Source organism: Haemorhous mexicanus, chromosome 5, assembly GCF_027477595.1.
Source record: "Haemorhous mexicanus isolate bHaeMex1 chromosome 5, bHaeMex1.pri, whole genome shotgun sequence".
NCBI classification, from domain to species: domain Eukaryota; kingdom Metazoa; phylum Chordata; class Aves; order Passeriformes; family Fringillidae; genus Haemorhous; species Haemorhous mexicanus.
Window position 1 is genome coordinate 61954364 of NC_082345.1, and position 16875 is coordinate 61971238.

At 38.1% G+C, this 16875-nt stretch overlaps 1 protein-coding gene across 1 annotated transcript in view; it reads right to left on the reverse strand.

Moving 5' to 3' along the window:
- Positions 1–5862: 5862 nt before the first annotated feature.
- Positions 5863–16875, reverse strand: part of DUS4L (dihydrouridine synthase 4 like) — a 36777-nt gene continuing 25764 nt past the window's right edge. Inside the window, exons 12-14 of the mRNA XM_059847351.1 lie at positions 15501–15612; positions 8160–8260; positions 5863–6804 (exon numbers count right to left, since the gene is read on the reverse strand). Of these exons, the coding sequence (XP_059703334.1) occupies positions 6766–6804; positions 8160–8260; positions 15501–15612 (252 nt within the window). The 3' untranslated portion in view covers positions 5863–6765. The remainder of the gene's footprint in view (positions 6805–8159; positions 8261–15500; positions 15613–16875) is intronic.

The window sequence follows — 16875 nt, forward strand, 5'->3', positions numbered from 1 at the left end:
CACCTGCCCGCCGGCGGCCGGCCGAAGTGCTCGCTGTTAAGGCGAGCCTGAGGGAGTGAGATAGGACCAGGCACTCTCGCACACTGCTTGGCCCGCACGGAAGCCTCCTTGGAGTTCCCAAAGCCTTGCTGCGTCCCATGACCCAAGTTTTGGGAGTCGTCTCCATGCATAGATAGAAATGCCTAATAAACAGCACCTGCTCTCCAAACCATCCCGAGCTCACGCAGCAGCCTCGGTGGGGAGAAGTGGCTCAGGCCCCACAGGCTCTTTTCGTCACACCTGAAAGGAGAGAAGGTGGCCCAGGGCTGCAGCTTCTGGTTTGCTGAAGGAGGCTCGCAGGGAATGAGTTTCTTGGCAGTCCTCCTGTAATTTAGGATTACAGATTGGACTGGGGCTGAAAAAGTCAGTCCTGCCTGCTGAATACTGCTGGCTACATTTCAGCTCTTCTACCTTATGTACAGACGACAACCTAGCACAGATCTTGCAGGAGTGAAGCAAATCACATGTTCTCCTCACCTAGGAGACTTCCTGAAGTAAGAATCAGTGCCAGTGTTTCAGCCAACACCAAAGAGGTGCTGAGGGCACACAGAGGGTACAGCATCAAGCAAAGTATAGATTCAATGAACTACTCAAGAATGGAGTTGGTTTCAAAGCAATTAAGTACAGTCCTAACTTCATTTTAGTAAGTATTCCATTTAATAAGTGTTCCATTACTAAAATGGAAAGAAGCTATTTGCTGAAGTATTTTCTGTAGGGTTAACACAATTCAAGTTTCTTAATTCTGCAACTGGCTTCCCCTCGCTGCAGTGTAAGGAAATCTGGGTAAACTGCTGAACTGTTTTGATCTGAGCAATGTTGTATCCAGCAGTGAAGCAGCCAGCCTCCCAAAACAAGTCCCAGCGTTTTGTAGAAACCTTAAGCATGGCACTTGAGTCAGTAAAAGCTGCCTTGTTCCAGAGGAGCAAGGAAAGTGGTCTGATGTAAATGTTACTTAATCCAGGGTAGGAAAGCTTTCAGATTTTCTCATTAGCAGATAACAGTATGGGGAAATAGATGTCATATTGGAAAAGACATATTAGACATATTCTAAAGCACATCCTGAAAACTGAGCTAGCATCAAACCTGAGTAATGTATTAGGTTAGAATCCACTCCAGATAAAAATGGAGCACCATGAAAAGCAGTTTTGAAAATTAACTTTAAAAAGGTGTTGTGATAACCTTATCTTAGTTCTAAAAGTAATACAAGTTAGTATTAATTAGTTAATAAATACTTAGTTCTAAATTAGTTAATAAATACTTAGCTCTAAAATCAATACAATTAATAAAAAATTAATACAATACAAAGACAATGAAATTACTCCAGCAGGTATAATGGCTTCTAGGCTAATCATAGAAGCAAAGAGCAACAGTAAAATCATTGGCAGGAACCCGATGTAGATGCTCTACACTTACCACATAAACTCAGTTTTCAGGACTGGCTGTGTATTACATATTACTTTCTCCTAGAATATCCACAAAACTACTTTTATCTTGTTACTTATATAACCAGGATTTTAGAGGAGAAGTGCTTGATATCAAGAGGAAAAGACATAGTAGTCAACAAGTAATTGACACAGGAAGGGTACAGTCAGAAGAATCTGAATTGACTCTAACTCATACTCCTTGCAAATTTGTTTCCTGCAGCACATCTGCCTGAACAGTACTCCAAGCTTCAGCACCTCGGGTGATGAGATGTGGTAGGAGCACCTGCAGATGTTGTATAGATGAGAACTCTGTAGCACCATGAATCTTTGCAGGGCAGAAGTATGCAAGTTCGAGGACAAAAGGTTTCAAGGAAAAATAAAAATCTCCATCTGTGTAACACAATGCATTTACCAGAATTTGAAAAGACAATTATTTGAGGAAAAAGCTAAAGACTGTAAACCCTAGCTCAGAACAGATCCCATACACAGAGACACATCTGTGTCAAATCAGCTGCAACATGTTTCTGAACTGTGATGTTGCTGACCCCACTCAGGATGCATCTCCTTTTCTTTTACCTTTCAAGCCAGAAGGCAGGCTCTTAGTTTTTCATTTTTCAACTTCAGCTTTTTTATTTGGTTGGTTGTTTTGTTTGTTTGTTTGGTTTGTTTTTTTTTTTTGTTTGGTTGGGTTTTTTTTGGGGGGTTTTTTTGTTGGACGGTCGTTTGTTGTTTTTTGGGGGGAAGGGTGTTCAGGGTGTTTTTAGCTTAAAATCTGCATCAGTCTTCTGAATCCTTTTGTTTACCTTATTATTTGTTATTATTTTCTAATTAGTTCATGTTCACTTTGTACTTGGTATGAAACAAACAACTTAGGGACAGACACACAGCCTGTTTCCAAGACCTCTACTTCACTGTATGCTCTGTTTCCTTGACCTCTAATGCCCAAGTCATGTCTGGAGAAGAATCAAAGCCTAAGATTTTGTCCTTACTGGCCAAGAATAACAATTCCTCTCTTCCTTCCTTTCACATTGTCCATTCCATACCCTGTTAAACTCACAAAGAAAGGAGTAGTTTAGCACCTTCTTCTTCCACAGTCACAGGAACAGGGATTTAAACCTCATGCTTAGTAAGATGTAGCATATGGACTCACCACCTAGGTGAGAAGTTATTACATTATCTGCAAAACACAATTATCACCAAAGCTACTGCCTCTTCTGGCTGTGTTTTCAAAACCAAGAAACAAATCAAATCAGGCTACACCGACAGTCTGACCTCAAGCAGCAGGATAAAGGGTTAAAGCAACAGCTGTTTATGTCGAGAGTCTTGCAGACATGCTTTTATGATAGCAGTAATTGGTGTCCAATTTCCAGATGAGTTTGAAAGATTTTTCCCATATTCATGTTCCCTGGTAGCTGGTTTTGACATCTCCTCCCTTCCAACAGACACACTAAAACTAATATCTAACTCCTACTAGTCACTAAATATAGTGGGGAGGTTCCCACTCACTTAACCCAGGTGCACCCAAATATGTCTGAGAATCCAAGGATCCCAGATATGCTTCATGCAGACCAAGACCACCTTCAGGGAATCTTTTAGCATGTATAGTCCTGCGCTGTATAGCCTGCTTCCCTCTCTGCTTAGCTCTCCTAAAGCTAGAGACAGAACAGCAAAATCTTTTCAGGGTACTTGCCCTCGCAGGTGGTACAAAAACTTCCTTTGGACCACAGCTGCATTTCAGAGTGGACACAAAACTAGAGGGACTCTTGTTTTCCTCACAAACACACTTTGCAATGCCTGCTCCTATTTCTACATTACCTCATAAACAAACCACAAGTGTTAAATTTTATAATAGAAAATAAAACATTCCATATTATTCCTGAACTGAGAACTGTTTTCAGACATTCCACAATTAATGCACACAGCAATAGGCAGCACAGAGTACTGACGGACAGGAATGACCTGAGAGCTGATTTTCCAACTTATCTGTAAAATGACTTGTATTAGGTTGTAACAGGATCCAGATTATAGCTGACAGGGGGATAAGCACTGTCCAAAGGCAAAATGAGGGCTTCCATCCTAAAGAGTAAATTCAGAGTTTCAAGGAACACTTGAGAACTGAAGCAGCCATGTAGTACTTTTACAGTAACTTCACATTTGGAAAAACAAATGTTATTTTAATGCTGAGAGAAAAGCTGAGCTTTCACCGTTTACAAGAAGCTAGGAAAGCACAGTGTCTTTTCAATGAGGCTATGTAGCCAGGGACTACTGTGGCAGCAAACACACAGGGAGTGCTAATGCAAGGCTGCATTTTCAGAAAAGACTGTGCACAATTTATGTTAAGGAAGATGTATTGTTGCATGTTTGTTGCAAAAGTGAAAACAGGGAAAAACATCCTGCCTAGATACAGGTGCTTTTATTTAAGGTAACACCAAAGCATGCAGCCAGGTCTATTAATATTCAGGTCAGCTCTCATGCACCCACCATGACCTCACTGGTTTCTTGACTCAGCAGAAAAGGGGTTTATGAAAAAAATATGGAAACACCCCTCAAATTTTTTTTTTTTTTGAAAGCTACTGTCAAGTTAAACCTGTGCAAATATTTTTAGAATAATCTCTCCCATGCTTCCTCATTGAAGTATGGAAAATGCTCATTTCTACTTTTGTAAAGAGGGAAAAAAGGCTCTGAAACAACCAGGCAATTATTTTGACATTATTTAGAGTACAAAGAGCTCCAAATTCTTACTTCTGGAGACATACTCAGAATAAATTACTGTCCAAAAGTATAAAAGTTATTTTGATTCCACCAGTATCAGTGAAGATTTAACTTTTTTCCACTTCTTTCGCACAACACAGGCACATGTGACCAAAATGTGACCCAACAGCCTGAAAGATGAGGAGATAAAAGCATGAAATTTTGATTCATTCTTTCCCTGTATATCAACCATAACTTAAAACATTATCAGTGACAGAACTATAGTTAAAGTTGATCAACCCAGACTCTCACAAGCCCTGAAAGCAAATAATACAAAACAATGCAAATGCAAAGTATTCATAAGGATTTGCCATCTACTAGAATTTCCAGATATACTATTTAGACTTATAATTTTACAAAATCCAAATTCTTTCCAAGAATAGAGTTCTACATAGCAGAATCTACAAAATAATTTTAATCTGAATAAGAGAAGTTTATTTTCCTGTCAAGGACTCCAAAGAGCTGGAAGTGTGATAATGCAACTCAGTCCAACATGTGTGACCATCCACAACAGACAATTACAAAAATGATGATAGTCATAATCTGAGACAGGGAAACCTGACAAAGGATCCAAGTAATGGACATGACAGAAGAAGTGAAGGGAGACAAAATACATTCTGTGTGTTTAAGGAATCTCCAATGCAGGGAACACTTCCCTGTAGCCTGATGTCAAGGTTTTCTGTGTAATCTATTACAGCATGGATCTATTGTGTGTTGAATGCACATTGCATGTCTGAAAACACCCAGCCTCATTCCAGCTCCAAGGAAACAGTGCCTAACCACCCTGTATTCCTTCACACTTCAGTCATGCTCTACAGCAAAACACTGTGTAAACTATTCAGAGCTCCTTCTCAAGGAGAAATAGCAGTACTATCACTGCATTCACAGCCCTCTGGTTTTTATTCCATGCTATTTTAAGATAAATTTTTAAGGATGAAAAGCACAGTGCACAACATCATGTATAATAAGCTTCTAATTTTCTACCTCATTGTCTACTTATACTAACAGAAGAAGAGTTTGAAATTTGAGTAGATAACAGTAAACAATAAGCAAGAGTTATTTGCTTTTGTTCAGTGTCTTGAAGAAACATATGTGAGTTTTTTTGTTCTGTTATTAAAACCAGCACTTCTTGTTATACCTCCGAAGCTTCCAACCACAGCCTTTGGATCTGACTGGAGATAACATTCCACCACAATTTAAAATATTTCAGAAAGGGGTGGGGAAGAAAGAAACAAAGATGCATTCAACTACATCTTCAAAACATGTGTATGCAGGTATGAAAAACCTGTAACTTTTCCTGGAAGTTTTTATACGAATTAAAAAAAAAAAAAATCTTGAGTGTCACAGAATCTCTGAAAACACAGTCTGTATTACTTCAGCAAGGCTAAAGTATTTTTAAAAAACATATGCCTTCTTATTTAATATGGTATGTTATTATGCCTTATACTACTTGATAAGCTGTGTTTAAATTCCAAGCGAAATAAATAGTATTTCCAGAGCAAGCAAAACCACCACTATGAAGACTGTATTTTCAAGAAGAGTTAAACATCAGCAAGTTAGAAGTATATTTTGTTCCTAGTGCATATAACTATTAACAGTGATGAGACAGCATACTGGGAGAGATTTACAAGAATAAATCCAGAAAACATGAACTTAAACAATCCCTTTAATATAACAAACATATCCAACTTTCAAATATAAACTGAAACCAACTAACAAATAAACTCAAAACAACTTTCTGAATACCAAAAAGGTCTTATGCAAAACAGTGCACATTTATTTGAGGTATCGTATCCATGAAAACAAAACAAAACAAACCAAACTATCTACATTTAAAAAGATTTTTACTTAGCGAGGCTAAAGAAGTTAGGTGGTACATAAGGAGTAAACCAACGTAAACAGTGTAAAAATAAAAACTGCTAATACCAGCCAACCCAAAACTGAAATATCCCAATACATCAAAGAAAAATAAACCAGAGGCATGCAAAATATCGTTTGTTAAAATACACTCAAATCCATGTGGCTAAAGCTAGTGAGGTGGATTTAGAAACGCAATGTTTCTTTCTTTATTTTCCTTAGACTGATTGCCATTCAGTTTTCCACTGATAAAAAGCTTTCAGCCTTCTTCAACCCACTGGGAACTGAATTTTTAAGATTACAAACAGGTGCTGCAAGGAGGTTTAAGTAATTGTTTTTATGATCTAGTGTGATATATAACCCCACTCAAATGCTACTAGCAATGGTGATCTGTTACCATTATGGAGGAAAAAGCTTGGTAAACAGGTTGCTCCAGGTGGAGTAGAAAGATTTGAGTTTCTCCTCACAAGAGCAGTGACAAACTCCATGGTGAATCCGGAAAGCCACTTAACATTTTATTTGCAACACAGAATGTTTTGGCAACCGATATATTAGAGGAATCTGAACAGTGACCTGCAATGCATGTGCTTTTCAGAAAAATCAAGTTTTGTTTCAGGTATGCATCAGGAACATCAACAGCACAAGCCTTTTCTCATTCAAGCAACTGTGGTGATGCCATCCGTCTTAGATGTGTTTACAGGTCTTTCTTATCTTCTGTTTTATTTAAACTTTGCTGAAAAGAGACAGATGAAAAATAATTTCAGTTTGGCAAGATCAGAAACCACTGACTGTAGATGCCGAATTTTGCCCCTTTGCAGTCACACCTGATTTGTTCATCATACACCTTTCTAAGCTGTAGTCCCATCAACACTACCCCACAGAACACCTGAGCTTCTGCTGCCAGCAGTCAAGGCTCTGCAGCCTAGTTCTGTTCCCTTTGGTTTTACAGCTGAGCAGCAAACTCAGCAGAAAACATTTTCTGCTATCAACTCATTTATCCCTGGGAGCTGCATCTACTGTGTGCTCAGTACCTTCTGTTCCTTCTACTCAGAGGTAAACAGAGATGGTAAGGATGTGTGTTTTAGACCACAAGTCTGTTAGAAATGCAGCAGGACTACTATGGCTCATTACACAGGGAAGCACAACAAGGACAGACCATGCATGGTGGTCTTGAACTGAACACAGAGATCAGTTGAGCAATCTGTAGAAGTACAGGGTGAGGCTGGGAATGAGTAAGTGGTTTCACAGAATACAGGAAAAAATATTATAACCAGGTCAAAACTGCCTTTTTAAAATGAATACAGGGCTGAACAATTCTTCTTGAAAAGCAGGTAACTATAATTTTAATAATTATTTATTTTCTCCTAAGACCACTATTTGTAAATAGGCAAACTTTAATTTTTACTGAATTTTGCTCAAGACAGATGTTAGTTATGGAGTATATGAACACCAGTCAGACAACTTCAAAATACAAACTCCCAGTTCCATTTACTGATACTTACTGTGTATGTTATGGGTATTATAGGCACGTACATAAGAAACTCCATCAAACAGCTAATTGAACTTTTGCTTAATATGGTTTGGTTTTTAAAAATTATTTTGTACTTTAGTTTGAATTTTATAGTAGCCTGTTTTTTATCTACGCTGTTTGTTGGGTTTTTATCCTTGTGTATCAACAGTATTGCAGCATTTATAATCCAGGATTGCAAAAGCATGTTTTAAGAGCAAACAAAATAAAATTACTATTGTAAATCGTGTATATACTCCCCCCGCCACACACCCACACCCACCCCCCTACAGTTTTCTTACAGTATTTCAGAGATCATCACATGCAAAACCATCTGAATCTTATTTTCCAAGTAACAGTAAAATTGAAGCTAATGATAACCTGAGCTTTGTCAACCAAAGTGCAAAAAATAAAATGCTACTAACTCTGCAAAACAAAATTCTACTATTTTGAAGAAGTTTAAAGAATGCTGCCTGTTGTAACTTTATGCTATCCTAAAGATTTTGGTAAATTCTCTCAAAACAGAATTTTACTGGTACAATTTCAAAACAGTGTTTGTATGGCAATCCAGAGCCACCTACCTGAAGCTGTTCAAATTCTTTCATCAGATGCTCATATTCTCTTCGAAGGCCTTCAGACTGCTTTTTAACTGCAGCCACTTCAGTTTTTGCCTTATGGAAAGCTGTAAAATACCAGAATTGGTGTTTTAATTATTACTTGTATTCCTGCAGTTCCTCAGAGCCCTAGATGTGCATCAGGGCTCCACTGCAGTAGACAGTCCTTCCTCTAAAATAGCTTAGAATTTAAAACACAGCATCACAGATGGACACAGGAACCTGAGAAGTTGAGGACAGGGAGCAGCAAGAGAATGGCCAATGTTCAGAAAGATCAGCACGAGGAACAGGAAGGGCCTGTAAGAAAGGTAAGGGTGAGACCGATAAACTCCTGAAACAGGGGACTAGTTAGTGATGACTACAGTGATCTGTCACATTGCAGGAGACAGTTCTAGAAAAAAAACAACTCAGCAACTCCAAAACTGTCAGACCTCTTAAGGAGAGGAGGGAACTCAAACACTGGGCAAGATTTTCACACAGCAACTGAGACCATCTGCAAAGCACAGTAAGGAGAAAGATGATGCATGATTATAGGAGCACAGACCTCACCTTCCCACCCTGTTCTGAATTTTAACATTCATGAATTAACTGATTAGCAGCATCGGTTTACAGATGAAAAGGCAGAAATGGTGGTGGGTGGATAAACAACTCTGAACAGGATTTTAACATTAGAATAAAGTAATTATTACTCCACTCCATCTCAACACAAACTGAGAGCATGTCTATGCTGCAGTACCAAACAGCCTAAGACTCCACTGGGGCTATTTTACAATGCAGGATAAAACAGCACAAAGTGCCATAAAGCCATTAGTCCTAAGCTGTTATGTAAGGTCTTTTAGACATTTTCATATTCCTCTGCTATAGGTATCTTAGGGATCGTTATATTTCTCTGATTCAGCACCACAGGCATAGTCTAAATCTTGATCTGTTCATGTGAAAAAAAAGAAATGTTGTTAATGACCTAGTAAGGCCTCCTCACATGGCCACTTAAAAACCCCAAACAACCAACCAAAAATTTTTTTACAAAGAAAAAAAGAACATTAGCAAATTTCCTTGTTCCAAAAGTCTGAATCTATCCTTTGATTGTGAACTCCCTGAGAGAGACTTCTTTCCCAGAGACCTCCACTGCACTCAAGAATTGCAGCACCTCTAAAAGCCTGTTCTAAAATGATGAGGAGCTAGATGTGGTTTTTGTTAAGCACTGACTTACAAGCAGTCTGGTATGAAGCAGATTTCTCTTTGGGTGCTAGTTCCTGAAACATCAGGAAATGAGATTCGACCACTCTCCTACATGCAAGGAGGAGAACTCCCTCACCCAGAATTTCAGTTATTTTTAAATAATTAATTTGAATGTACAGATGAAAAATAATTCTCATTTCAGAACTCTGCAAGTGGCTTTCCTGTAACAGGATTTTTACCTACCCTGAAATTCTGATTCATTAGAGTCAATAACACTTCGGTCTATTGATTCCAACATGATTTAATTTTAATTTCTCCTTTAATTTCTCCTTTTTTTCATTTCCATACTTTTACACAGTTTTCCTTCATCCTTTCAGCCATTCTTGACAGCATCATTATGGATTTTCTGAAGGTTCTGGTATTTGGAGTAGCTTTGATTTCCACACATGTGACCAGTCAAACCCCACTGCATTTACTCTCTCTCTCTGATCTCAGTACTGTTTAACATTTTCAATAGTAAAATTTTGATATCAATAAAATAAACTTGTGACAATTTGACAGACTTCTGAATTTTAGGTTGTAGACAAAAAAAAATATATATGCTATTTCACTTCTCCAAGAGTCTGCTAATTAGAAAGATAAATCTTGCTTTTGTTTGAACATTCTTGTACATAGTATAGTAAAAATTAATAAGATCTCACTTCTGAAGAAGTTGTAACTCAATGTTATTGATCGAACACTATTTACTTATTTATAAATAGCAGCACAGTACTTTAGTTTCAACTAAAAACTACTTTATCTTTAAAACATGAACAAAATTTCTAGACGTATCTACAAGTCAAGAAAGCGAACAAGCTAGTGCATTGTTTTAGTGTTTTGACCAAAACAGATGTATGACAGAAATACCTTGCCTAACCCTAGAAGAAGAAAAAGCAAAGAACAGATTGTCCTTTCCACCTGTGCTGGCTATGGACAAAAACCCCAAAACATCAATAAACCACCAAATCCAGACTCATTCCTGTTGGGGCCACACAATTAAAAGAAGCATCATGTTCTTTGACAACGTGAATTCCTCAGTGCACCAATTTCCCTGGATGCCTTGTGAAGCACCAGAGTGTCCCCACACCAGTGCCCAGCTCCTCTGCTGGGAGCAGGAGCGCTGCAGTGCAGCCCAGTTCATCAGGCACACTGTTTGGCATATGGATCCTATCATACGAACAGAGATCCAGCAGGAAACAGGAGATCCTTTGTGTGCACAATACACTCAGTTATTATTTCTGGCTTCCATCTGGCCTGTTACTTTGTCTCACAGGAGCACAACAGCTGGACTGGCAGCAAGCAAGCTCCCACAGCTGACACCTCCCACCAAGTCAATGCATGAGCAGGCAGATGAGGATGCTGTTTCCACATTAATGCAGCCATTGAGAGGAATAGTCAGTAAGTTCCAAACACAGAATCCAGCCACAGTACTCTAAGAGGTAGACTATCCTTTTCCATTCCGTCTCCTACCAAGAAAAATCAGCAAACTATTCCTAGGGCAGTGTTTCAATGGAAGACATTTGTGGAAAACTTTACACTTTTGTGTGACTGAAGGTCCATGAACTAATGTGAGAAATATAGTTTGGGAAAAGTAGAGAACATGTCCTTTCACAACATTCTCTGAATCCTATTCCAGGAGAGACACTTTATTTCAGATTGCTCTGAATTCTAAGGGTGAGGAATAAAACTGCTCTGAGGAGCTACATTTCCAGAGCCTAGTAGCTGTAGCATTTCTATGATCTTCCCATTTCAACAACGATGGAGAACCTAACACTAAAACCAAACAGCAACAAAAATAACTAATAATTCCTTGGGCATTTCCTTGCACAACTACTAGTCCTGGTCTGACTACATCACTTGACTTACAGTGCTTGCTACTAAGGAAACGATCTGGAACTTACATTAGCATTGCTCACAATACAAGCCTACAACCCAAATGATTTGGACTAGCTGAAGAGTAAAAAAGAGCCCTCTCTTTTAAGAGTTTTCAAGTTAAAAAAGAGCTATTCACATTTAAGAATTTAGGCACTGACGGCACAAGAGATTTGCCAACAAATACACTGTAAGGCTGGGAACACAACTCCAGTCAAGTAACATCATGCTAATTCTGAATTCTTTTCTTAAGATATAATGGTCAGAATTTAAAATGAGAAGGCAGGGCCAAAAAATTTACGAATTTGCTTCAAGTACCTTTTGCAACCTCAAACAAAATTTTGTTACAAAAGGGATGTTATAGCATCGTTGGATGGCATAGAAAGCCTCATATAATAAACCCACGCTTGCTGTATGCAGCCATCTCTTCCAGCCAACAAATATGAGTATCAGCTCTTGCTGCATGTGACAATGCAATGGCTCCCACCCTCGGTTATCATCCCACAGTCTTGTAAAAAGTAAGGTTAAATAAGACAGACCTTGTTCCTTAACTTCCCTTTGCCACTGGCCAATTAACAAGACTGTGGCCAATTCTTTAAACTTGTTTGTTTTTAAAAACTGGAGTGCATCAGAGAAGCTCAGTGTAGTTTTCATACATTGCACTAGCCTATCCAGTAACACCTCCCCAAACTGAACTCTCCCTAGTAGCAGTTTTATGAAATGTATTCCCAATGTCTGTATTTTTTAACAGGTTTTGAACATGTAGCAATCTTCACATTTAAATGAGAGCTGTACATCTGTACATGCATACTTTCTAGAATAGCCAACAGCCAGAAGTTATTCCAAAACCAGACCTCCACATGAATTGTTGCTTTCCTCCTGTCTCCTACACGCAGCCATGAAACAAAGAACACTTGTGTCAGTCTGTACACAAAACAAACCTCTTTTAATGATCCATTAGAATTTTCTCCTGCCCCACCATGTATGACACCAATATATAAACAGAGTATTTTCAGAAAAAGTTGAACTGAAGTTCAAAAGCACCTAAATGACTTTGATGAGCCAGTACATATTTAATGAAGCCCTGTTCCTGCCCCAACACAAGGACCACTGTAAGGACAAAAGGCTTTATGAAACTTCTCTCAGGTCTAACCTCATGCCCAGTTGCAGGTAATTTGTTTTGTTGTGGTTTTTTGAATAGTCTTCCAAACCATCAAAATGAAACAATATCATGGCATGCCTTGTTTCCCCAGTAAATTCCTATTGTTCCTAGGCCAGTAGTCATACTGAGAAGTTTTAATTATCTGAAGCAATATTTTGTTAGAAATATGGCTCATGTGTAGCAGGAGAAACATTCTCACTCCTGTACTCGGTATTGCTGCAAGTATGTACATTTATTTCTAGGTATCAATGAGACATTTTCTTAATATATATGTGTATCAATAAAATACCATCTCAGAAGGTTTCTAACCAGTCATGTTATTACATGTCTAGGTATGTTAAAAATGGATTTAGGCTCTCAAAGTGCTCGCCCCACTGCTGGGTGCCTATAAAACCCTGACAACAATATGTAGGTCTGCAATAGAGCTGTGAGGAACTAGCCTTCTTTGCTTCATTTCCAAAATAAAGCATCAAGTGTAATAGAAAAGTCAAGCCTGGAAAGAAAGCAAATGTGGTCAAAAACCTTAAAATTAATTTCCAACCTTTCCTCACATGTTACTAATTTCACTGCTCAGTCTTGTATTTTGATTCTTCCCCCCAACCTGTTCAGAGCATAGGAAAAAGCTCTTCTAAACTTAGGATTTCACTGTTAAGTGAGAGAAAAAAAAAGTAGTCTATGTTTTCTGTAAAAGGTAGAAAGCTGAAGAACTAGAGATAAGTCTCCTGAAAGTCTGCAGTAATCTGTCTACACTATGATGTTAGTCAGTATTCTCAGGAAGAGGAGACATACAGTATTCCCTCTTCCAGTTGTAAATACTGATTCAAAACTTTACAGGAAATTTGCATGACCTTTGAAGACACAGCACCAATCTGATATTAAACTGTTTTCTTAAATGTGAAGCAGGTGTACATTTAGAACTCCTCCTGGCTGCCACTATACTAACTTAACCCACTTTTCAACTCATAGCCTACTCTAAAATAATATATTACCAAGCATCAACAGCTTATTAATGGTCCCAGACCAGAGCAATGGATATTTGAAACTGCATTTGAAAAAAACCCCAGGTTTTTCCTTTCAAGCAGCAAAAAACCACCCAAACACAAACCCCCAACCAACCACAAACAATATCCAAATTTATGACTCTTACTAATACTATAGCTGAAAAACAAACAATAAGAAAACCTCAAAAATCAAAACCAGTACAGTTTTCATTTTTATGCTAGTTTTGTCTTGTTTCATGATTAGATGACACCCTTTACACTCTTCACTCTTCCCCCACAATTTCACGGATTGGACTTTACAGACACAAAGAAAAAGTTACTTTAGTCATGGGAGCTCAGTAGCATGAAACAAATTGCTTAGAAGAGGCAAAACAAAAACTTTCCAATCTCAGCTTTCATTTTGTGTAACTCATTGCTCACACTTAGTGAACATGACAGCCAACATTCACCTACCCAGCTGCAGGAATTTCAAAAAAACCAGTAAATTCACATCCTCTAACACTCTATGAAAAGCTGTGTCTAAGGATGTGGTTGTTCTTATCAAGTACTTCAAGCTTTCTGGCTATCAATTTGCTCAAAATAACATATAAGAAAACTTACAAGAAGGTAAGACAGACATACCCCAACACCACCTGGCTGCTCATACTAATTCCCATACCACCCATGGGGTTATTGGCAATGAGGGGGGGTAGCATTAGGAGAAGGGCTGTAAATATTTTTGTATTCACTCCTCAGAAAGATCCTCTCTCCCACTTTTGCCCTAACAAAAGATTCAAGCATGCCTTAATTTATACATCTCTTGGATGGACAACATCTCACAGGGAGAATGAAGCTGAAGCAGCATGAGGTAAATCTATTTATTCCTTAGCTTTCTCTAGCATTCCTGACTGAAAAGCTTACATTATATTAGTGTTACATACCACCAGTTAGTTTAAATACAGCATAAGCATTTAAATTTTCCATTGATCCTGTCACTTCAAAGGCACTTTCCCCCCCTTTCTTCAAGAAAACAGCAGGAGAGGGAAAACCCACCATCAAACATGCCTGAGAATGTGAACTAATGAGACTCTCAATTTAAAGATTCTTGTTGCTTCAAGCCCAGTTGAAAACAGCTGGTTTACATTTTTTATTCGAATTCCCAGTGGACAGTGAAAAAGGATCCATGAAACATTTCTGAAAAATTTATTCTTGCAGTCCCAGGCAATATGAAAGTGGGGCTATGTTTTGATGATAACATACTGTCTTGTACCAAGAAAATTTGTATTTTTGTTACAGTCTGAACATCTGATTAATGTTTACAACATCGCAGGCTGTGTTATCTTAAAAACACTGATTTCAGATCAGCAGGTGCTCACAGGCATCACACACCTTGAGAGATCTCAGTAAGACAGAACCAAACAGGTAAAATCTGCTTCTATCTCAATTTGGGCTGCCTATAAAGCAGTTTTGACAACCTAAACCTTAAACACGGAAGCTGCTAACAAAAGTATTATGTTACAAATTGTAAGGTATGTTTCCCTGTAAACCAAAAAAAATATTAAAAAGCTAACATCTTAACACCTCAGCTGCAGAACATATATAAATTTAAAATACTAGTCAAGGACTTTCCTGCTGTCTGACAGAAACCCTATGGTAGTAAAAAGCCTCAATCACAATAGATCCCCCATTTTATACAGGGAGAGTGGCTGCTATGTATGACATGAAAGATCAAACTGATGCCTATTAGCCACCTGCAAACGATTCCACATTGCAGTCATGTCATTGATGAAGACAAGTCAACAACACTTAAATACATCAGTCCAACTTGTTAATAATTACAACTTAACTAAGGTGTTCCAATTACACCTTACATATTTTCATAATGAACACATTTACTAAAATATTGGGATGGCAATGGCATGTTTTATCAGTTCCTAGTCACATGTAAAGAAACCCCATGCCAAGTGTTCTGGAAACAGATGAAGTTAGTTCATACTATACCTAGAATATTTTTTTGACACTCAGTGTTGAAACAATCTTTTTCTTCTTTGCAAAAAGGTCCTAACTAATACTCACCATTTGATGTCTTCTGTAGCTCTGCTTTCAAATGTTCAACTTCCTTCTTCAACTTTTCCTCAGTGGCATCTGTTGACTCCTTCTTTTTACTATCTCCTTTTCCACTCAAAGCCTATTAAAAACCACAGTTGTTACAATTAATTTTATTTTCATTAGTGGGATATAAATGTAAAATATCCAGGGAATGTCAGCCCTGATCTTGCAAACCATAAGGTTTTATCAAATGTCAACCTGACACAGGCAGATAGTCATTCTAGACAAAAATCTTCCCTAACGAAAAAAAAAAAAGGAAATAAACAAGCTCAGTGTTTTAGGTAATGGCATACTTGTAATAGAATGGTGTTATCTCCTGTGTAAGAACACTTTTCATGTCTGCATCAAGTGTACAACTTTGATTTAGATTATAAAATGGATTTTTCAGAAGATACACACTGGGACGGTCAGTGACAGAATGCTGCCATGTTTACGTGCAACTGGTTCTAATTCTCTCCTTGTAGGTTTGCAGCTACTTCAATCTTCCGAATAGTTCCAATATCCAGATTTGATTTCCAGTGAAATTCAGAACAAAAACTAGGAAAGGATCCAGGAAGAGCCCTGTAAACACTTGACAGAAAAGCAATATATTCACTGTACACCAAAAATGTTGGGACCACTGTACTTATGCACTCTTTTAAGGCGTAAGATTATATCCCATAACAAGATCCTTTTCTCATAAAGCTTCTACTATCAAACCAATCATCATCTCTGCAACAGGAAAAAAAAAGTAAAACAACTGAGAGAAACAGCTGTTAGGTGAACTAGAAATATCAGAGCTTACCAGGCACAGGCAGGAGTAAAGGGGAAAGATTATTTTAGGAAGAAGAAAAAGAACTGTTTATAAAGACTGGTAAACAATCCAAGGAAAAGAACTGGAAAAAAAATTTATAGAAGCTATTTAATCAAAGAGCTGAGATAACATTTAATTGCTTGTAACAAAACCATAGCCAATTGTCTTCTTTGCTTTGTGCTCACCTCTTTCTATTAGTATGCAAATAGCTATTTCTGTAAACTTTTATCTGAAGTCCTGTGCTCCATGGAACCTCTGAACAGGTGACAGTGCAGACCTTGCACACCAGAGTAAACTCACAGTATTTATACTTCCAGCCAGTGCCTTATGCACAATTGCTCTCACTTCTCTCCAATGGTGGAACGAAACACACTCATAAATAAACACAAATGCAGGGGCCAAGCCACAAAAAAGCCTAAACCATAGGATGTCTATAAAGGTAAAATATTCCAACCCTCAGCATTTCCCATGTCCATCACAACGGAGATCCAGCCTCAGTATGTTGCCTGTACCTGTGGCTACCTGTGTTTTTGCAAACCACACAATCAA